The following is a 22935-nucleotide window of genomic DNA, read 5'->3' on the forward strand; positions in this document are numbered from 1 at the left end:
AACGTAGAAAGAGGCTGTCTACGGTTTTAAAGTTAGTTTTTCAGGCTTTTTAGTAAATTGTTATTTTATGAGTATGACTAGACTTTAATCTACCATTATTCGGTTCGGAGCGCTTCGTCGCGACGCGAGCCGAGTGTCTGCTTGAGTAGTGTCATGTAGGTTCTGTGGTCATGTAGTATGAGTGTAGTATAGATTACCCCTTGGTTTACCCAAGAGTTCACCACACAGTTTACCTTATAGTCTTTGTCATTTGTGTCTGGACCAATGACTAAGGAATCCTATGGACAGGGCATAATGTTCTATACAAACAACTGATTATACAAATATCATGCATTTCGATACCGAAATAATAAAACGAATACTGTCTCTTTCTAACTAATGAATATTCTGCTAAGTGAAAATATATGACTATACGTCAGTCAGTGCTAATTCTATACCGTTTGACATTTGAAGTTAGCTCAAATACCTACTGTGGCCGGGCGCCATTTTATGTTCTCGTTATTATGATGTACATGCTCTGTCATTGCTCCGTAGTAAACATTGAAAAATATTGAATATTTTTGTGATTGTGACAAACATTTGTGTCTAAAACATATAGAGTGGTCAAGGACAAATAGTGGCATAATACCAAAGCGCAGTATTGTGGGATGTGGCTCCGGAAAGAATGAAAACTAGAAAAGTTTGTCTTTGCACCGGTATGTATACGTTTTGACTGAAATATTAGTTATTACTTTGCTGATTTACTTATTTTCATGTATATTGAATTGAGGAGTATTCACAGACTATGTTCAGTGTAAAATTGTTACCAAATATAGCTTTATTTTGTATATTTTCGTTCTAGTAAAATAATGAATTTGGGTGCTAGTGATGACTTATAATATCGACATCAGCAAAATGTTCGATGAAGACGTGCGTCTCCCAAGGCTGTGTCATTAATCTTAAGAATAGTTGCTTTGGTGAATACACTTCCAAAATAACAAATTAATTTTGCCAAGAGCAGCAGAAGGAAAAATAAAACACTTAAATTTACCTAATATGAATTTTAACTTAAGTAAGATTAATCGCTTTTATAGTAGGTACTTTAAAAATGTATTTACAAATAAGTCAGGTCAGGACTAAAATTATAATAACCTAAAAATTCATTTTTTGAAGGTTACCAAGAAGTGAAAATAGAAAAGGAGAATGGTTAGAAGCAATTGAAACTGAAAATATCAAGCCAAATGTATAGGATATAATATCATAGTATGTTCCCTACATTTCCCCGAAAGTGCTTTCAATAGAACAATGGATGTGATTAGTCTGCACGATGATGCTATACCAGTATGTCTGCCGCTGCATTCACACAGGGTGAGGTTTTTATCTGTAGACACGTGATGTCTTCCAATTTACTTTTGGTCTTTTTATTTAGATTTAGGGCTGTCATTTATAATCTAACGTTTCTCCTATTTTGAAGGAGGCCTGTGAACAAACTGAGATGGTTTTATATGATTTTTGAGTACAAACTTGGGTGATATTTGGTTGTTGAAATGTTATTGACTGAGGGAAAGTGCAATTTACTTTAAATACATGGGGTGTTTTAAGTTATTTTTCTATTCTTTATAAATTTATATTTATAAAGCATTTCAATGCCATAAAACCAAAAATATAAATTCAAGTTCCGCTATTGTAAGCCCTAATGTTGATATTAATTTCAAACCATCAGCATTGCCCTTTTAATTAAAATGTAATTGCATTTTAGTTTAAATGTAAAGTGAACAATGCTAGTTAATGTAAACTGTGACATTTCATTTCCAGGTACCAGTTGAGCCTCAAATCCCGAACTCAAAAATGAACAGAGTGTATCCGAGTGCATTCCAGGCTGCACAAAATAGTTTAGCTCTATAATTTACTCTATTATTATATATCATTGTTTTTTTTGTCTATTATTTATAAATAAATAAATACAATTACTGTATATTGTGTTGTTCATCGTAATAAAATACAATTATATACCTATATTAGTATATATTATGTTGTTTCATTATATTACATTCCTCAAAACTGAAATTACCAAATTGTAAGTCTACCGAAATCCTTATATCGAAGTCAAAATTGAACTGGATTTATCAAATTATACAGGGTTAGCTATCTTGTCCGGCGAGGTTGCTGGTGTTTTACAAGTAACCCTGTATAGGTGTTACCGTCACGAGCAGCCATCGTCATACTTAATTTTATTAATTGGCATTGTCATTTTTTCCATTTGTAATTTTACTTCTATGTTTTGTACAATAAAGTTAAAATAAATAAAAAAGAGTGTGTGTTTATGTACACGCGTTACAAGTTACGCGCCAAAAGAAGTATAACTTCAAAAAAAATATATTAATATTATTTTTATATCGATAAACATAATAATGTTTATCGATATATTCTCGGCACTAAACACCGCCATGTTTTGTTACAAGCAATATGGCGCCGGCCACACTTTTTTTGTAGGTATGTCACTTCCATGTGATTCCTTATTCATTGGTCTGGACTGGTCTGGACTGTGGTCTGGACGATGCTGGTGACGGATTTCGTGATTCGTGTAGTGAATGTTAGGCTTTATGCACAGCAATGTATAATTCTCTCATGGTGTTTAATCACTGTGTATTGTATCTTCATAACTTAATATTATAATAATATAAAATATAAATTATATTTATTATACTAATAATTATTATAATTATTTATTATAAATTATATTTATATTTATTTTATTATTTATATTATATATTATATAAATTTAAACACAATATACATGCTATAACAGTACGCGTCACGTAAAAAGAACGCTGGATGAAAGTGATGGGGTGTGTTTGTGCATGGATCGAGTTTTGCACTTAAGCTATGTGCCGATTATTTTATTTTTGAACTAGGCTCGCGAATCGTGGCTTCTCAACTACCTATTTGTTATTCTTATACCACCTCATAACACCAATTAAACCACAAAATAGACCGATAAATCGCCAATGCGCAGCTTAACCGTCAGCGTTCTTTTTACTTGACGCGACCTGTACAATCGATCGATGATTGATAAAACGGATAAAACTGTGGATAAAACTAATTCATTTGGTAAATCTGGCTTATTGAAATTTATTTTTTATTTTCCCAACTTAATCATATTTATTTCTCACTTTAAATAAAATATTTCAGAGTACGATACATTTTACATAATACAAAATTGCACTTGCGTGAAATGCGTGAAAATTATAAATAAAAAAGACGGTATCGGAATTTTATTATCTGTATTAATTTAATTGACATAAATGTTGGTAACATTTTAGTATGACTCAACGGTCACGTGACCACATTAGCTTGGGTTTACAGGTTGAAGAGAAACGGAGTTGTACGCTTGCCTTCGATAATAAGGTGTTGTGGAATTAATTCCGCGTGTATTTAGAAAATAGTGACTGAAAAAAATATTCAAAATGTCAACAAAATCTAAAAAGACTGTTTCGTCGTCTTCTAACATAAGTGTTGTGTCATCAGTGCAAAGCCCACCACAATCAAGCACTCCTGTTGGTAGCCGCCCTTCTAGTTCTGCCGGCCGGCCGAATAGCCCTCTAAGTCCAACGAGACACAGTCGTTTACAAGAAAAGGAGCATTTACAAAATCTCAATGACCGCCTTGCAGCCTATATTGATAAAGTACGCCAACTCGAAAGCGAGAATTCGGGGCTTCGTCGTGAAATACAAACCACACAGGAGGTCGTCACACGCGAGGTTTCCAACATAAAAGGAATGTATGAGCATGAATTACAAGATGCCAGAAAACTGTTAGATGATACATCCCGCGAGAAAGCTAAGTTGGAAATCGATCTCAAGAGATTGTACGAAGAAAACGATGACCTAAAGAAACGGTATGTAGTAATAAATTTTCATAACAATGTAAGGATTATATTATAGTAAGCTCTAATTAATTGAAATGCGTTGTATTTGTCCTTATAATTAGCTTAGATAGGTTATTTTTATTGAAATTTCTTCCGGCTAACCTTAGCACAGTTTACGTCATCGGCGGCATTTCATTTCGGGCACGCAATGACGAGCGCGCGCGACCTCGCCTTTACGACACAGTGACATCATACCTCGATATAACAAACCAATTGTATACTACCAACATGTCTATTTAATGTTTCAGCTAACCATTTCACTCAAATAACTTTGTATACAATGTTTGTAAACAAATGTTAGGTAGGGTACAACATTGTATGAATTGAGTATTATATTACAATAAATATTAAAAATACCTGACCAGCATTAAACAGAAACAAACAATCAAATTTAGATTTACCTCACAAATCTAATAAGCTTCGTATAATCTTGGCCTAAATAATAAAAAATGGCTTAATGTCCTCATTTACAATCTATTTCAGTCAAGGTTATTTACCTACTCATTATTTGATTCTCTATTTGCATTTTCTTGTAAACATATGTGATATATATGTAAGTTTCTTTAGTTATTAGTAATTTTCACAATTAAATCCAAATAAATATTCTCCGAGACTAAAATAAATAATATTAGGTAGTAATATTTTTCAAATTTATAAAATGACTAGCTTTCCGCCCGCAGCTTCGCCCGCGCAGTCAAAAAAAAACCCGCATAGTCCCCGTTCCCGTGGGATTTCCGGGATAAAATATATCCTATGTCCCGGGGTAAAAAGTAGCCTATGTACTTTCTCGGGTATCAAAATATCTCTATCATCTATACCAAATTTCATGCAAATTGGTTCAGTAGTTAAGGCGTGATTGAGTAACAGACAGACAGACAGAGTTAGAGAGCTTTCGCATTTATAATATTAGTATGGATGAACGAATTGTTTGTTAAAGCAATAAGCATTGCTTATTGAATTGATTTTCCTTATTAATTTCTATAACATTTATCAAATTCATATTAAATATGTTTTATTCCCTGTATTACAAGAAAATTATTGAATGACTACAAAGTTTGCTTAACCTACAAAATACATTTTATAATAAACTAGCTGCTCCGCGCGGTTCCACCCCCGTGGCTTCATTCCTGTTGGTCGTATCTTGATGATATATAGCCTATAACCTTCCTCGATAAATAAGCTATCTAACACCACCAGTAACACCAGTAGTTCCCGAGATTAGCGCATTCAAACAAACAAACTCTTCAGCTTTATAATATTAGTATAGATATACCTACATTTCTGAATAAATAACTATTGCATTTGTATATGGTTAAACTAATTTATTGTTTTATTTTTTATTTGAGATAATAATTTAAATGAATAATTGATACAGAAAAAGAGGGTTGACACAGATTTATTTGTTCCTTTTGCCATATTGGCAGTATTTAATTTTATTGAATCAAAAGTATCGTCTTTCTATTTAGTGAAAAGAGATTCATTCGCCTTATAGAAATTCGCTCTCATTGAAACTTGTGTCATGATTTCAGCGAATATTAAACCTATGAGTACCAATTTTGGGAAAAATTCAATTGTGTATCAATTAACATTTATATTTTTACTTAATTTATAATTAATATTTAGATCAAATATTTTTCATAGTGTAGAATCTAGAGGTCTTTAACTAAATTTCCTGCATCTGACAAATTATGCATCATATCCGCCATGAAGTGTCATAAGTTCCTTATGTTTTGTTTTAACTATTAAACAATAGTTTTCAGCCTACGGATTTGCTTGCATTGTCTTTAATCTATAAATTAAAACCATTATATAAAACCCTGATTTACATTGGTAAAACAGAATAAAAATGGTTTTGAAATTTATTGTCACACATTGACAGACAGATAGACAGACATAACAGACAAATTCGTTTCATAATAAGTAGTCGTAGTCATAGTTTAAAAATGCAAGAGATAGGCACGACAGTACAAGATCATACTAACTTCATTGGGTCATACATTTTATAGGTATTTATGATAGCACTATTTATAGGCTATCCAGATGGGTAGGGCTACCTTGACTTCAGGTTGTTGACCATGAGAACTAAGACACATCGAATCGACCTTACGCCCACAGAATTACAAACAATTAAATACGTAGACATGACAAATTATAACTTGTGTTGTGTGACATCATTTTACTTAAAAACCAATAATGTTAAAATACTAAAATTTAAAAAACCAGCCAAGTGCGACTCGTACTTGCGCACGAAGGGTTCCGCTTCCGTACTATGGGGACCCCCCTTAATATTTAATTTTTAGCATTTGTTGTTATAGCGGCAACGGAAATACATCATTTGTGAAAATTCCAGCTTTCTAGCTATCTCGGTTTATGAGATACAGCCTGAAGACAGACAGTCAACGAAGACTCAGTAATAGGGTACCGTTTTACCCTTCGGTACGGAATCCTAAAAATTATATTCAATAACAAGCAATGTTGATGTTAAAATTTTACGATACTTATAATAACATCCGGCGATTATGTGAGAATGTAAATCGTAAAGCTCGCGAGTCGCGTCGATGACGTAATTTTATCAAATATAACCGTGACGTACCCTTGCCCCCTCGATTATAAAGATTTTCAAATGAGGTCAACCTAACATCGTTGTTTTCATTATAAATTTTATAATAAATTTGCTCTATTTTATATTTATTTTGTACGGGATATATTTATAACAAAGCACGCATGATCTCCCGCGTAGAGTTATCCGTTATTTCGCGGTTTTCATCACATGTGTATTTCTTATATATAGGAATAGAGTAAGAAATGGTATAAAATAATATTGAAGAATATTTAATTCAAGACTTTCCCTTAAATTATGATGACCATTGTTATATGATATTCATAGTTTGCCGCGGTAACTCTACAGTGGTGGTGAACAGGCAGCGGTTCAAAATTAAGCTTTTTTCCAAGTATATCGAGGGAAAAATTGCGTAAAAAAAATTGAAATGAAATCCCTTAGTTTTATACCTATCTAGACACGAGAATGAAATGATCGTGTGATGGATATTAGATGGATGTATAGTAGAATCTCAACCTTCAATGAGGTTGTTTATTTACATTGCTTATTTTATCAATGACACCATTACCTTGTACCGAACTAGTCTTTGCCGTAAAAATGTCTGACTAAGTTATGTTACGTAATCATTATAAATAGTATCCAATGGTCACAGGGGATAATGAAAACATTCGCAGTTCTAATCTTTATTCCGTATGAATAAAGCTTAAAACGCTGTTTCTTACGGCTTTGTAAATTTGATCATGTAAATTGTAAACCGTGACGTGAGTGAATAAAAATTCTATTTATACAATATTTTATGCTGTCATTGTGTACAAATCGTGGTTATACATGGCATGTGTAATATTCTTTTGTACCTTATTTTCATATTTTTTTGTTAAAAATTAAAAAAAAAATCTTCTTAACTTCAGCCGACTAAATTGCCTGGTGACCAGCACTACCAGGCAATTTAGTTGCTCACGCCATGATAGTATTCAACGTCATTGAAGGGGGACTGCAACTGGTCTCTGAGATTATTTGTTCAATATTTAGGGGTGATTTTGCAAAATTAAATTCAGTAGCGGTATCTAGATAATGAATATGCGTTCCGCCTCTTTCTTTTATTTTCTGCAACCAAAAATTATTATCTTTCCCATTACGCTTACTGGAAAATAAAAAATAGACCTACCTATGGCCTTATAATGCTATATTTAAATATTAAACTATATGTATAGATAATTGTCTATTTATATTTTAACATTAATTGAGCGCATGATTGAAGATTTAAATATTAATAACATTTAATTTTTATCTTCCATAAAATTAATTATCATGCTCATCTTATTTAGCTTGGACAAAAAGACAAAAGACTGGCAACAAGCAGACAATTTGGCGCGCCACTACGAAGCGCGGTTCACGGAAGAAAGCAACAAATACAACACTGCCCTTGCTGATAAAAAGAAGGCTCAAGATGAAGCTAGAGTATGTATTTTAATTTTTAGCAGACACACATCTATATTCAATGCTATTCCCAATTATATTCTAATTAAATGTGCATTGAACTTTATATTGTTTTTGATAAAAACCAGTTTTACGAGTTTCCATTTCACGTCTGTGAAAAAGAAAAATAATTCCTTTTTCAAAAATTGCCGCGCAAATTTTATTCATAATGCTTTTCCATAACTTTTTCAATTGTTTTGCAAAATTCGCGCGCGAATAGTGTTGTATGTTTTATTATAAAATTTACGATTTTTACTAGGACCTGGCCAAGGAATTGGAGAAATTGCGTAAAGTATACGCCGACACGCGTAAGACCCTCGAAGAGGAGATGCTTTGCCGCATCGACATGGAGAACACGGTGCAAAGTCTGCGGGAGGAGCTCTCTTTCAAGGACCAGGTGTTCCAACAAGAGTTACAAGAGACCCGTACACGAAGACAGGTCGAAATTTCTGAAATTGGTAAGTATTTACTTCCTGGAATAATAGCACCATTATATTTGTCTGGTTTCGTAATACATATTATACGGTTTGGATAATTTTATAGACGAAAGTTATTCCAAGTTCCTAATAAATGTTTTAAAAACTTGTGCTCTTATATATTTCGGTACATTGTGTAGGTACGTAGATTTATTTCGAGGTTATCGAAGCATTACAAAGAGGAATTAATTAGACTTAAATTATCTGTAACGAGTCTTGAAATAATATTTATAAATACAGAAACATTCAAATATAAGCAGAAATTTTGTTGTTGAATGTTCTTATTTGTTTATTTTACATATTTACTAAAGTTTTTTTATGTTTATACTAAGATGATATCATTATTAATAATATGTACAATAATATGTCATAGTCATTTTATAATCACGTATATTAAAGCATATTTTGAAAAAAAACGTGTTCATTTATACATTATAATTAAAAATACCTAAGCGTTATATATTGCTTTGTTATATGTTATATGTATATGTAAAAAAAATAAACAAATAACATTTTCCGTTTAAGTATTTACGTGTTAAAATGCAGTCATATACTTTGTATTATTGTGCTTTGTCATTAATATTATCTTATCAAGTGTTTGTTGTTATCATTTAAGGATAACTTCGAAATTTAAAATTGTTGCTTTAATAATGATGAAGTTTAATTCAACAATTAACTTTTTACTCAATTTGAAAATAATTTAAACTTTTCAATACAGATGGTCGTCTTGCCCAGCAATACGAAGCTAAGTTACAACAGAGCCTGCAAGAGCTGCGCGAACAACAGGAGGCCAATATTAAGGCAAACCGGGATGAAATCGAAGCTCTCTATGAAAATAAGGTATATCTTTATATTATCATAACTTTCTCAAACAGCGTTTTTATTCATTTTATCATTGGTAACGATGTGAGCATGTAGGTACATGTAGTAATTAGAAAAGAGCGTGGGTGCTGAGCACACGTGTCAGAAGTGAAACTTCCTTGGCAAGATTCAAAGATCCCAAAATTGTCGCCTTACTCCATGACGCGACCTTGAAATTTTACTCTCAATGCGCCTAAAGAAGTACACATGCATGTGCATTATTATAATTGTTTGAAGGTTTTTTATATATACTTAAAGAAATTTCTTTACACACAACGATAGCAGGCGCGATAATTACGATATCTTATCTTGAAAAATATCGCAGCGATCGCTCTGTAATGTTTCGTTATAAATAAATTGCTATTATGTAAGCTATGTGATTAAGATCATTGTTGAAATTGATATAACATGTAGTAAACATAACAAGAGATATTTATTTTTAGCAAAACTATGTGAAGTTGAAAATTATAATGATTTTGTTTAGCATTGGGCATTAATAATATTTAGAGTCAGCTCATTCAGGGTATATGTCTTAATTACTATACAGTTGAATTACATGCAACTAACTTTGTTTTAAAAAATAAAAACAAAAAGGAGAGATATAAGTGTTTATTTATGTCATATACATATACATTTCATACATATACATTTCATAGAAACAAAACACAAAACATGTCTAAGAATAATTAGAAACTAAATAATGACGTAAATAATTTTGTGCTATTTAATTACAAATAAATATTATATCGCAAGCAGTTGAAGAACCTGCAAGCGGCGTCGAACCGCAACAGCAATGCCGCTACCGTGGCCGTGGAGGAACTGCGCACGATGCGCACGCGCATCGACAGCCTCAACTCGACGCTCAACGATCTGGAGAACAAGAATGCCGCTCTTAGCGTAAGTTTAAAGATTTATAGGTATATTTTAGCTGAAAATACACTACTCAAAACAAAATAGGGCCCACCCTGATTTTTTGCTGTGTTGTAAAAACTCTTCACTTTTTTCTTATTTTATGAATGGGTATAAACGAACAAGGTGTAGGACAATTGTTTTAACGTAAACTTAAGCAAAAATTAGTGATTTTATGGAAATTATGCAAAATTAACAGTATTAGAGAAAAATTGCACAAATAAGACACATGACAAAAGTTTCAATAAAATCTTTATTAACAAAAAAAAATCTGGTTTATTTTGTAATTAGTAGCGTGTGGGACCCCCTCTGCTCCGTATGCACTCTCTGAGCCTATCTGGGACACTTTCAATCAAATGGGTTACATTTTCTTCAGGTATTTGCTCCCAACAGACTTTAAGAGCATCTATGAGATCTTGTTGGCTGTTTACGTTGCTGAAATTTGCTTTGACGCTCCTTTTTAATTGATCCCACAGATGCTCTATTGGATTGAGGTCAGGGCTCATGGCTGGCCACGGCAGAACTCTTATATTGGCATCAGAGAGTGCTCTTTGAGTGATACGGGCTGTATGTGGGCGGGCATTATCTTGCATTAAGATGAATTCTTCGCCAATTCTTTGTGAAAATGGGATCACGTGAGGCCGGATGACCCGTTCGACATAGGTAGTAGCAGTCACGGTACCTCCATCAAGAACTACGAGCTCCGTTTTGCCATGTAGGCTTATGCCGCCCCACACCATGACTCTTGGACCTCCAAATCGGTCTGTTCCGTGGACACAAGGTTCAGAAAAACGTTCACCTTCCCTTCTCCATACACGCACTCGACGATCGTCACTTAAAAACTTCACTTTAGTTTCGTCCGTAAACAGTACTGTCCCCCAGTTATCCATAGACCAGTCTGAGTGATCACGAGCAAACCTTAATCGTGCTGCACGATGAGCACTTGTCATTTTCAGTCGAACAGCGCGAGTTCTGGACCTTTGGCCACCTTCATGAAGTCGATTCCGAATGGTTTGATCACTCACTCGCGTGCCAGTAGATTGACGCAGTTGATTTTGTAAGGCACGGGCGGTTACCGTCCGCTGCCGACGCGCTGTTAGTCTGATGTACCGGTCCTCTTGGGCTGTTGTAGCCCGAGTACTTCCTGTTCCACGTCTTCTAGCAACACTACCTGTCTCTTGATAACGATCCCAAGCATTTCGGATAGCTGGACGTGACACACCAAGACGTATTGCCACCGACCTCTGAGAATTTCCTTCTTGAAGCAAAGCAACTGCTCTTGCTGCCGTTTCCATATCCATATGAACGCGAGATCCAGGCATAATAATCGCGAATAATACCGAAACCAAATTAAACTTTAAAAAATAACGATGTGCTACAGTAACATTCAGAATGAGACTTTGAAAACAAGTGATTGAGAATTTGGAAATAACGTGATTTTGAAACATTTAACTTTTTCTGGTTACCCACTTGAGAATAACATTAAAAAGAATAGTTAAAACAGCAATAAAGTTTCGTTAACATGTCAACAACGTAAGGGAATACTCAAGTACCCCAATAACTACCCTATAAATTACGTGTAGGCAAAACTTTGAGATAAGTGTAGGTGGGCCCTATTTTGTTTTGAGTAGTGTATATCACAATCTTAAATTAACTAGGTTTATTGAAGTTCTTCTTACTAACCTAATGGTGAATCTTCAGTAGTATTTACAAAATTTTCATTTACTTTAACAATTTATTCAAGTTTTGATCAGATATGAGAATTTGTAAAATTGTAAATTATATGTAGAATCTTCCTAACGATTCCTAAAGATTTATTATGCAGATTAAATTATTATTAACAAATTCAAAAGTTGCATTTGCAAAGGAGTATCAAACAACAAAAAATGTCTTTGTCTATACAATATTTTTACATTACAATTTCTCCCTCAGAACCGTTGCCGTGAACTGGAACGTCAACTCGAATCCGAACGTGCTCGTCACGCAGAAGACTTGGCGTCTCTCGAACAAGAGTTGGCGCGCTTGCGGGACGAGATGGCGGCGCAGTTGCGCGAATACGCGACGCTCATGGACATCAAGATATCGCTCGACCACGAGATCGCTACCTACCGCGCGCTTATCGAGGGCGAGGAGGATAGGTTAGTGTGATTTATATGTAGGGATAAAGGGAAAGTAAAGTGTAAAGGATAAAATGGGTACTTTTTAGTTTCATTGCAGATTTAATTTTTGACGCTTTAATTGTTTAATGTTGTTATGTTAGTTTACTAATGATTATTATATTGATTTATATCTGATGACTATCAGAGAATTTACTGACAAGAAAATGTATTAATTTGCTATTTTTGTAACCAAAGGAAAAAGTGTAGTTAGTAAAGCTGTTTTTCAATGTGAAAATTTCACATCAATAGTATTTATTCTCGCTAAAACTAGAAAAGTTTACAGTTGCACTGTTTCATTTCTCCCATAAATTCAAAACACAAAGCTTAATTTCCAATCACCCACAGGTTGAACCTGACCTCCCAGTCGCCGGGCCGCGAGTCCCGCGCGTCAATGAGCGGCGCGAGCGTGAGCGGCGCTGGGCGCGTGACGCCCGGGCGGCGCGCGACCCCGCTGCGGGCCGCGCGCAAGCGGACGCTGCTCGACGAGAGCGAGGAGCGCAGCCTGCAGGACTTCAGCGTCACCTCCAGCGCCAAGGGGGACCTGGAGATCGCGGAGGCCTGCCCCGATGGCAGCTTTGTGAAGATCAGGAATAAGGGCAAGAAGGTATGTGTGTTATTGGAGTTTGGATATGTATCTATAAATTGGAAGAAGAAAGATGTAACGTTATTTCTCAGTCATTTTATATTATCTTATTGTGTAGAATCTGATATTTAGTGCTCTGTATCTTTGTAATTCCTCATTCAAATATATAGAAATTATTTATTCTATCGATTTAGCAATTATGTGTGTTCACCAAACTTCATTTATTTTTAAATGTAATCTAGATTTGTGTTGTTTAGTTTTAAAATGCAATGCCTAGCAAAGCTCCTCTATATTTCCCTGTCTAAATAAATAAACCATCGAACAGGAGCAAAGCCTCGGCGGCTACCAGCTGATACGCAAGGCGGGCGAACAGGAGACCCTGTTCAAGTTCCACCGCACGGTGAAGCTGGAGCCGGGCGCGGTGGCCACCGTGTGGTCGGCGGACGCGGGCGCGGACCACGACCCGCCGCGCGACATCGTGATGAAGGGCCAGAAGTGGTTCGTGGCCGACACCTTCACCACGGCGCTGCTCAACACTGACCAGGAGGTGGGTAGTGCACCGCTCGGTGAAGCTGGTACAGATAAAAAGACCGTTAAGTTGAGCACACGTGTGAGAAAAACTTCTTTGGGCAAGATTCTAAGATACCAAAATCGTCGCTTTACTCCATAACTTGACGGTATTGCCATGATCTTGTAATTTTACTCTCAACGAGCATAAAGAAGTTTCACTTTAAAAAAATATTTTATGAAAAAGTGCTTGGTAATGAAATCTTTTTTTTTTTTTTTCAAAAATTTGTACTAGTTCAGAATATGAGTAAAGAATTGACTTCACGATTTATCCACATTATCCTGTCAAATTATATAAACATGTATTGAAAGCGTCATTTTATTGCTAAACAATAATATATTCGTATGCAAATGATCAGGAAGTGGCGGTGTCGGAGAGACAGCGGCGGCAGGTGAGCACGAGCGCGCAGAGACATCGCGAGCTCGCACACAAGTTCCCGCGTCGTGAAGGGGTGCGTATATTGTGCTTTTTATTGTAAACTATATTATGAAAAGGATTATTTTTCAGTTGTTTCCTTTTTGTATGCTTAGTTTGAATGCTTTAAAATAATTGTAAAATGTCATGATGCAAAGAAACACAATTTTTTCCTCTGAAGATTAAAATAATATTATTTAGTCAAATAATGAACGATATAATTATTTAGTGAAATAATGATTATTTTTTAACGTTTCCCATTTATATTTCAGCTTGGCGAAATCCGCGAGGGTGAAGAGAATTGCCGTATCATGTAACACCTAGTAGATAAAACGGTTGTATCCAATGATCGTGTTCGATTTACAACGGTGCCTCACCTTTCTCTAATTAGGGTTCGCCAGCTAGGCTTACCCCGTTATTACAGATTTATTTCTATAGAAACACCAAAGTGGCTCGATAGATGGCTCTTAATCTAGCCGTTCCAGTAAAGAAATGTTTAAATGTGAACATGTTTTTGAATTTTAAGTTGCATACTAGTGGTCTTATGTTTTTCCCAAGTTGTTTTTTTTTTTTTTTTTTTTTATGAAATCTCCTTAATACTTTCACTAATAAGAAGTCAATTCAGGCATCTTCATAGAAATATATTATTAACACGCATTTAACTTTTTCCTTATTGGAACGGCTTTAAGTTTCAAACAGTGAAAATATTTAATTAGTGTCTCTCTATTCTTGTGTTTGCGAAGTTCAAATTTATAGTTCAATTATTATCATCCTTAAATGTTAGAAACCAAGTTAACAAGTCGCTCGATTTTGATTTTTAGCATTCAAGATCCGCCTATCGTGCCATTTTACGCCTTTCCGTATTGGTTCTATACGACCATTTTTATATTATACATCACTTAATATTTAGTATTGAACTTTTCCAATAATTTCAAAACATGAAGCCACTCGATGCCTTATTTGGCTTCGCCGCGTAAGCTCAGTGAACAAAGTACAAAGGTTTTTGGTTCACTTTGTGTTGGTAAGTGTAGAAATATATATATTTTATTAATTATTTAACTTTAAGATCCCCACCCATAACATTTGCGCTAGACAATGAATCGTGTCAGACGTTTGAGATAGCCATTGCGTATTAAGCAGCAATCAGTAGATAAAATCTACAAAATATCATGATAGTTAGTAGCTATTGACTAGAGTACTAGCATCATTAGTTTGTAAGATTAAGTTGACCACGTTGCATTGGTTGTCAATTTAGAATAAGCTACATTTTCATAATTATAATTAAATGCTATTTTTTTATAACAAACACAGGTGCAAGTCTCAAATTGTATGAAGCATTTATGACGATATTCAAATGGGCTTATATTGTGTGTTTATGTAATTTGGTTTTCTAAATTAATTCATTTAGTACTAGACTTAATTTAAGAAAATGTACTTTCAAATTTAGGCGAAGAGGACAGAATCTAATTATTTTTCGTTTGTGTTCTATTTTTTTAAGTAATCATAGAATACTTTAAATTGGATTAATTATAACTTCCTTTTGCAAATTACATAACATTATAAAATAATAAATTTATATTTAGTTTTAATCAATTGTGGCTTTTATTTTACACCGCCTTTCCTTTACCATTACCTAGTATTATATTATGATCTGTGCCAGTACTATATCAGTTAGTTACATCACAGGTTACATGCCAGTTACATCACGTAAGCTTTGCTTGTAAATTTTACTCCTTACTTTGGGATGAAACATTAATAAGTTAGAGTTAAAAGACAAGGTAAAATATGTTAACTTTCAGGAGTTCACAACATTTTAGTTCGAAGAAATTATTTGCAGTTTTATAAATATTTCAGTGCTTTTTACCCCTTTTCTTTTTATAATATTTCAATTCAATCTGATTCTTGCCATGATGTCATTGATAGAGAACTGAGAATACACCCGAAATATCAAAGATTTTGAATGTTTGTTTTCGCAAGGTTTTCGGTGTTGCGCAACATGACGACAACTACACAGACCACAACATAGACTAGAGCAAAGAGTATAATGTATATAGACTAGAGCCACACTAGAGCAAATTTTGAAGACCGTGCCATTAAAGAAGTCCCACGGCGAATGTCGAGTAGTTGCCACGTAAAATGTCCCATGGCGAAGGTAAAGTGGTTGCCACAAAATATGTCCCACGGCGAAAGTATGATAGATAGGCCGCATTGATATTAGGTGTTTCCACGCTATCATTACCAACTGGACAAAAGTAGAAAAGTAGAAAACCTTTACATATAATAGAGAAGTCATAATGATTCTCTATCTTTCCGTCATACCATAAATAAATATATATAATCCATACTCGACACTCAATTAAGCTTGTTTTCGATGATCCCTCCATTTTATTTACCCTAACTCCGAGCATAGCGCGTACCCAACCTAAATACCTAAAATAAAAAAAATATTTTGTAATTAAATGAAGGGTTGCATGTGGCATTGGACTACTCCAACGACTACTCTTTTACATGTGTAGATAACCGTTCCACCTTAGCAAAATTAATTGATTTGCAAAGACCAAAAAATGTTGTGTGGTTTTATGAAACCACGGTAAAAGTGAAACTGTTCGAACGGTTCCGAACACTGCTTTGTGTAGCGCATGTGGCGTGTCGGTCGGCGATACACGCGACATGCGCTACACAGACCAAAAAGTTTGAGACGATGTAATAAAATGAAACTCACTTTAATATTATAAGGAAAATAATTCGAAACAAGAATATCTAGTTCTTGTGACTGCCCTATATTTATAAAACAATTTTAAAACACGTAAAGGAGTGCGGTGAGGTCTTACTAGTAAAAACTGGATGTGAATGGTTTTCATTTTCAGCACCACTTCAGCACTAAATAGTCTTACTGTGAATTGCGTATTTAGATTTAAAAATGACATTGACACTGACATAATGATACAATTAACCTCAGAGCAATAAATAACAAATACCCTGTCAATGTCACATTCAAATTGAAAATCACTTGAAAATGTTTTGATTTTAATTATACAGGTACAGAATGTATTTTTGAGGATTATAGGAGGCTTCATAAAAAGTACGGCAATTCACGTTATGGAAAACGAACTCCATCTGAGTCCATTGCATATTCGACGTCGATATTTGGGAAGTAAGTTTTGGTTGAAGTGTAATTCATTTACAAATAATAAGACTATTGAGTTAATTAATAAATTGGCCGAAGTTGGAAGTAATCGGTATTGGAGAAACAAAAGAAAGCCGTTGTTATTATCTATTCATGAAAAATTACAGTCGGTTTCTGTAATAAAGAGTGTTAAGTTAGAACAGTTCCAACTTGAAACTTGGGTAAGCAATCTTGACATAAGTAATTTAGTTATACCACATATAAAGGAAATTGACAAACCAAAAACTTATTATCATCCTTTAAGTCTTAAATTTGTAAGTGTTCGGTTTATAAACCAAATGTATGGGTCCTATGGTAAAATATATACAGATGCATCAAAGACTGAGAGTGGAATTGGAGTAGCATTTTTTAATTCGAGTAATAAAGAGTGTATTAGGCTGTCTATAAATAATAAAAATATGTCCATTATGCACGCAGAATTATTAGCTATAGCTGAGGCTTTATCGTATGTCGATTCGTTAGGAGATGGAAGATATGTTATATTGACAGACTCAAGAAGTGCGCTCCAGCATGTGACTCTTTGCACCTCGGGTCGCCGGGGCCTTCCAGTAGCTTACATGATACTTAGTTTGGTTTGTAAATTGAACACAGATAAAAGAAGGGTAGTTTTGCAGTGGATTCCTTCCCATATTGGTATTGACGGTAACGAAAAAGCGGATCAACTTGCCCAAGAGGCTTTTGAATACGGAGAACAAACTCAATTTATACCATTTTATACTGAATTGCTTAGTGAAGTAAAAAAGGATTGTGTTAACTTGTGGAAAGAATACTTTGACGAAAGATCACTCTCAAAGGGAGTTTGGTATAAGACCATACAGAACACATTAGCGAAGTGTGCTTGGATTGACAATGCCAATATGGGAAGGAAAGAAGTTGTTTTAGCCTTGAGGTTACGATCTGGACACATTCCATTAAATAGATTTGCACATCTCATGAAATTGTCGGATTCCCCTAATTGCAGCCTTTGTGGTATAATTGAAGATACGTACCACATTTTGATGGAATGTGTCCGAAATGAAGAAGAGAGGAAGGAATTATTTGATTGTCAGTTCAATTTAGGCCTCTGTAATAGTATCTTAGCTCGTCCGACTTCAAATGAAGCGAGAAAATTAATTAAAATTGTATCCTTAGGTTTAAGTAAACGGTAGATAATTTTATTTTGCTTTACTGTTAGAATAATGTGTTTTGTTTTGTTTTGATTTTATTTTTGAGAGTGACATGATCAAGTATGATCAAACTCTCGTATTAAATAAAGAAAAAAAAAAAAAAAATTATACTGTTTATAATTACGAAAATCAGTATCAATATCTAATAAAATATCATAAATTTTGTTCTTATTTCGATAATAAATACATACAAAAATTAAAAAGCTCTTAATTTACCATGCATTAAAGAAATGTTTCTGTTAAGAATAGCACACTTATTGAAAATAGATAATTGTAATTGAATATCAACATTTTTTACTCTTCTTTGATTTGAAGCAACTTGTATAGATTGCAACCACCTCCACAAATGAATTAAATGTAAGTTTCATTCATGTTTTATTTGTATCTTTAATTATTGTTACAATTTTGACCTTAGTATTTGAATACTATTAAAAATTTTTGAGACAAATAAATTGTGTGGATACTTCATATTTAAGATATTTACCTACTGTGAAAGAAATGAAAATATTGTTTGTAGGTACTCTTTTGTAAACCGACTTCAAAAAAAGGAGGAGGTTATCAATTCGGCCGTTATGTTTTTTTTTTTATGTATGTACACCGATTACTCCGAGGTTTCTGAACCGATTTACGTGATTCTTTTTTTGTTCTGATGCGGGATGGTGTCGAATTGGTCCCATAAAAATTTTATTCGGATAGACCCAGTAGTTTTTATTTTATGGGCATTTTTGCAAGTGCAAGTTTGAAGTCGGTTGTTTTTAACGCAGTTATCACTTGTCTAACACAGATATAAATAACAAAATATACCTAGCCATAATTAAAACAGTATAATTCTCTTTTAATTAATTTCTCCCCTTCCATATTATAGGATGACTGTCATCAGAATAAATCTTAAACACAACTGATTTTATGTCTAGAAATATTTCAAATAGATGATAATACATAATATGAATACAAGAAAATATTCCATTTTTCTAATCTTATTAATTTTTAAGAATATAGGTAGGATGTCATTAAATATTAGATTCCCACTTCTTTTAATGTGTTATATCTGTACAGTTAACCTAACACAAAATTGGGTAATTGTGGATAATAATTGTGCGGCAAGAAACTCTATGCATAGTTTCTTTTTGATGATTCAAAAGTTCACCTGTATGTTACTACTATCCCAATTACCCTAGTCCCTAATGCACTATATTTCATATTATATTAACTCTCTTTTTTTAAATAGGAAGCAGTGTGTGACTAATGTTCGATGTTCTGTTACAAGCCCTGCCCGCAGACAACTTTTACGATTGACTTAAGTCACTTTACGACATCAATTATTATCCAACTTAATTTACTTTGTAACATAACCTGACTTTAAGCACGTTGATTAATGCGAAAAAAGTAGGTTGTAAATATGCAATTATCATTCATTACATTGTTGGTGGTATGATCTGACATATATGGGCAGAAAGGAATAGGTTTAAGGGCTTACATAATACTTTTAACATTTAATTATCTACTAATTTATAATTGCATGGACATTGGACACCTGGAAGCGTATTCTGTGTGATCGTTTTTATTTTTGCGCCAGATGTTACTACTATTTGCGAGCCGCATATGCAATTAACTGTTAAAAACTGTTAAGTCATATTAAATTAATCTTATGCATCATTCAGTACTATATTCTTATTCAATATAATGTCATGCCATCATTTTGTTAATTGCCGAAATTCAATATTTTTTTGACGCTACATAATTCTTAACACCTTCTGAAAGGTTTCTACATGAATATGCTTAAAAACTTTGTTTTGATTAAAACCTAATGTGTCTTATAGGCCCATAGAATTCTAATTCGATTTACGTCACATCACATAGGATACCTAGTCATATTAAACATCCGGGCTGATCAGGCGCGGTTTTCGCGCCTTGACCCGTGTAGGAGTTACGACGCAATAGGTCAGGGGGTGGGAGTGCGGGGTCTGTTTGGACGGGCGTAGTAGCGTAATGACGTCAGTGGCGCACAGTATCGACCGCGCGAGCCGTCACAACACCCCTCCCTCCGTACTAATATCATGCCTTCAGTAACGAGCAACTTCAAAAGACTGAATGTAAAATAGGACTTCATGATGGCGATCGTCTCGAGCACACTTAAAAGTGCCCAAAAGAAGGAAATAAATATGCAATTTGCATTCAGTTTGCGATAGGACCCATTCTGTAAAAAGTTATGACTAAAAAATACTCAAATGAATTAAAATAATTGGTAGCTTGAACTATAGATATTATACTCAAATTATTAGAGTAGTGTGACGACGTCTTACTTATTACCTATATTAAGAAGAGGACATCGTGAAAATGTAGAGCATGCGTAGATAACATTCAATAGATCTAGTGGTAGGCAAACACTGTAGAAAATCACGTGAAATAAAAATGTTTGCATAAAAACAGTGTTTGTTTGGTATTGCGTTCTATCACTGTCAATTCAGGGCTACAAATTATGAATACACACAAAGTCAACAACCAGTAACAAGTGCGCAGTTTCCCCGATATATACTTATATATATACTTAAGGGCGGAATTTTCCTCATTTCGGCTTAAACCTTGACCCACTTTGAGACCGCTCTTCGGGCTCAGCAAAGATATAATGTTACATAGGCTACCTTCACGGAAACACTGGTAGAAAGCCTCGCTCCATATTTCAGAACAAAAATTTATCTTCTTATAACTTAAGTAGGTCGGTTTTACTTTTATTGTACCTAAGTATAAAACTTTCAGGTTATACTTTGCTAATCTTAAATTTGTCTTTTCAGTGAAAATTGGTCAGCGCAATTAAAATATGAGCGAAAGTAAATCTATAGAAAATCTGAAACGTTTCAAAAAGATTCCTATATATGTAGTGGAGGAGCATAACGATGCCTTACAGTTTATATACTCAGCTATCGGTGGAAAGAAATTACCGTTAGAAGGAACGACTTTATTGCACTTAGATGCTCACCCAGACATGCTTATTGATCGTAAATTAAAAGGAGAGGAAGCAAGGGCAGGGAGGAAAGTTTTGCAATTATTACAAATAGAAAATTGGATTGTGCCGGCGGCGGCCGCCGGACATATAAAACGCGTGGTTTGGATTAGACCACCGTGGGCGAATCAATTTGCCGACGGCTCACGGTTTATTCACGTCGGAGACCACCCCGTTACGGGCTTTCTCCGAGTAGATAGTAAAGAAAATTACTATTTGTCTGATGCACTTTATTCGTCACAGCTTGTGAACAAAAGAAAGTTTATGCTAACAGTCGCAGAACTAAGTAATCGTGCAGATTGTGATATAGAGCAATTAAGTAATCAGCTCGCTATCGACGTCCCATTTGTTCTCGACATCGATCTAGATTTTTTCAGTACCGCAAACCCGTTCTTAAATATATATGAAAGCATAGGATTGTACGATTTATTGGAAGATATATTCCGTTTCGATTTGCTTGAAAAGGATGACATTGAAGCCTTAGAATTAATTATGCAGTCTCGTGAACAACAATTGCAAGAACTAGAAGACCTATTTTTGCATTTAGAAGAGCATGGCAATTTAACGGAATATAAAGGAAATAAATCAGAACATTATCACAAGGTAAAACTATTAAGTTCATTTTCAAATGTACTTCGAAGCCATAACTACCTAATTACTGAAACAATACTACGTTATTATAAAATACTTTGCGAGTTATAAAAAAAATTAATAGGTAACGTAAAAATGAATTCCTAAAATTTGAGTTGATTAAATGTAGGTAGTTACATATTTTATTTTAATCATAAAAAGGTAATTCCAAAACTGCCCAAAAACGTTTGCATATTTCCTGTTTTTTTATTTTTATTTTTATCGTTTTCAGGTATTTAATTTAGTTCCAATAATAATGCAAGAAGCCAAGCGATTAGGTGAACGCCCCGACTGGTGGGCTGTGTTCGCGGGAGGCTGTACGAGGGACCAAGGAGGACTCCCTCATCACATTAGCACTGAGGATGAAATTAAACAAACAATTGAAAATTGTTTAAAGCCCTTTTTGGAACGGTTACCGAAACCAGTATTGATTACTTTGGCAAGATCTACAGATGATGGATATTGTCCTCCTCAACAGGTAAATTTAAATTATGAAAAGTTCCGATAAATTCTTCATTTTAATATAACAAGTGTACCTACTTAATGTTAAAATTATAACTGGCCATATAGATAAATTTAAACCTGTGGTAAAGGTAAATGAATTTATGTTTAAATAAATCTGACAATTTTTGTTTACAGGTAGAACTAATACAATCACACGTGCTGCGTATTCTTAAAGAAGTTTACGATAGCGAAGAACCTGTGTTACATTACCTACAAAGGGATGCAAAGGAATAAAATTATCGTAATATTTTAGTGTTAATGTTGTAACTACCTACTTAATATTGAGTAAGATTAAAGTGTTATTTTTGAAGCCGTCTTTTTATTTGATCGATTTGTATTAGGTATTACAAAATTTATTTTATTTTTATTTTGGACTCGTAGAACGGCGTCACTACGGCGCAGAGACTCAATTATTGTGCCAAATGCATTACCATAATTCTCTTCTAATGTGTTTAACGAACATTCACAAGATGAAATTACGCTTTTTAAAATATTTCCACGGCTGCATTTTACAATGTTACATGTTTCGTCATC

General features: G+C 34.2%; 2 protein-coding genes and 1 long non-coding RNA gene across 4 annotated transcripts; all 3 read left to right on the forward strand.

The window, feature by feature from the left end:
- The first annotated feature begins 678 nt into the window (after positions 1-678).
- Positions 679-2321, forward strand: LOC123692856. Its single transcript, XR_006751610.1, has 3 exons — positions 679-695; positions 1153-1347; positions 1795-2321. It is a non-coding gene; the product is annotated as an uncharacterized LOC123692856 (long non-coding RNA).
- Positions 2322-3303: 982 nt separating this feature from the next.
- Positions 3304-15506, forward strand: LOC123692869 (lamin-C-like). 2 transcript variants are annotated; one of them, XM_045637680.1, is made up of 10 exons: positions 3304-3877; positions 7793-7925; positions 8203-8401; positions 9138-9259; positions 10034-10177; positions 12122-12327; positions 12694-12952; positions 13257-13478; positions 13858-13950; positions 14186-15506. In XM_045637680.1, exons 1-10 carry the CDS (start codon positions 3447-3449, stop codon positions 14228-14230), a joined length of 1854 nt encoding a protein of 617 aa, XP_045493636.1. In that variant the 5' UTR covers positions 3304-3446; the 3' UTR covers positions 14231-15506. The 2 variants fall into 2 exon arrangements, with proteins under 2 accessions (XP_045493636.1, XP_045493645.1); XM_045637689.1 differs by having other exon boundaries at positions 3305-3877; positions 10037-10177.
- Positions 15507-18375: 2869 nt separating this feature from the next.
- On the forward strand, positions 18376-22711 carry LOC123692881 (UPF0489 protein C5orf22 homolog). Its single transcript, XM_045637718.1, has 4 exons — positions 18376-18623; positions 21059-21870; positions 22130-22375; positions 22537-22711. The coding sequence occupies exons 2-4, from the start codon at positions 21085-21087 to the stop codon at positions 22633-22635; spliced, it is 1131 nt and encodes a 376-aa protein (XP_045493674.1). The 5' UTR covers positions 18376-18623; positions 21059-21084; the 3' UTR covers positions 22636-22711.
- The last annotated feature ends 224 nt before the right edge of the window (positions 22712-22935 follow it).

Source organism: Colias croceus, chromosome 1 (assembly GCF_905220415.1).
Source record: "Colias croceus chromosome 1, ilColCroc2.1".
NCBI classification, from domain to species: Eukaryota; Metazoa; Arthropoda; class Insecta; order Lepidoptera; family Pieridae; genus Colias; species Colias croceus.

Excerpts from the sequence above, each read along its gene's own strand:
- LOC123692869 (XM_045637680.1), top strand. The coding sequence starts at position 3,447 with ATGTCAACAAAATCTAAAAAGACTGTTTCGTCGTCTTCTAACATAAGT. Across the intron at positions 3,878-7,792 it reads AACGATGACCTAAAGAAACG|CTTGGACAAAAAGACAAAAG; the intron begins GTATGTAGTAAT and ends CATCTTATTTAG. Across the intron at positions 12,328-12,693 it reads ATCGAGGGCGAGGAGGATAG|GTTGAACCTGACCTCCCAGT; the intron begins GTTAGTGTGATT and ends AATCACCCACAG.
- LOC123692881 (XM_045637718.1), top strand. The coding sequence starts at position 21,085 with ATGAGCGAAAGTAAATCTATAGAAAATCTGAAACGTTTCAAAAAGATT. Across the intron at positions 21,871-22,129 it reads AATCAGAACATTATCACAAG|GTATTTAATTTAGTTCCAAT; the intron begins GTAAAACTATTA and ends TATCGTTTTCAG. Across the intron at positions 22,376-22,536 it reads GATATTGTCCTCCTCAACAG|GTAGAACTAATACAATCACA; the intron begins GTAAATTTAAAT and ends TTTTGTTTACAG.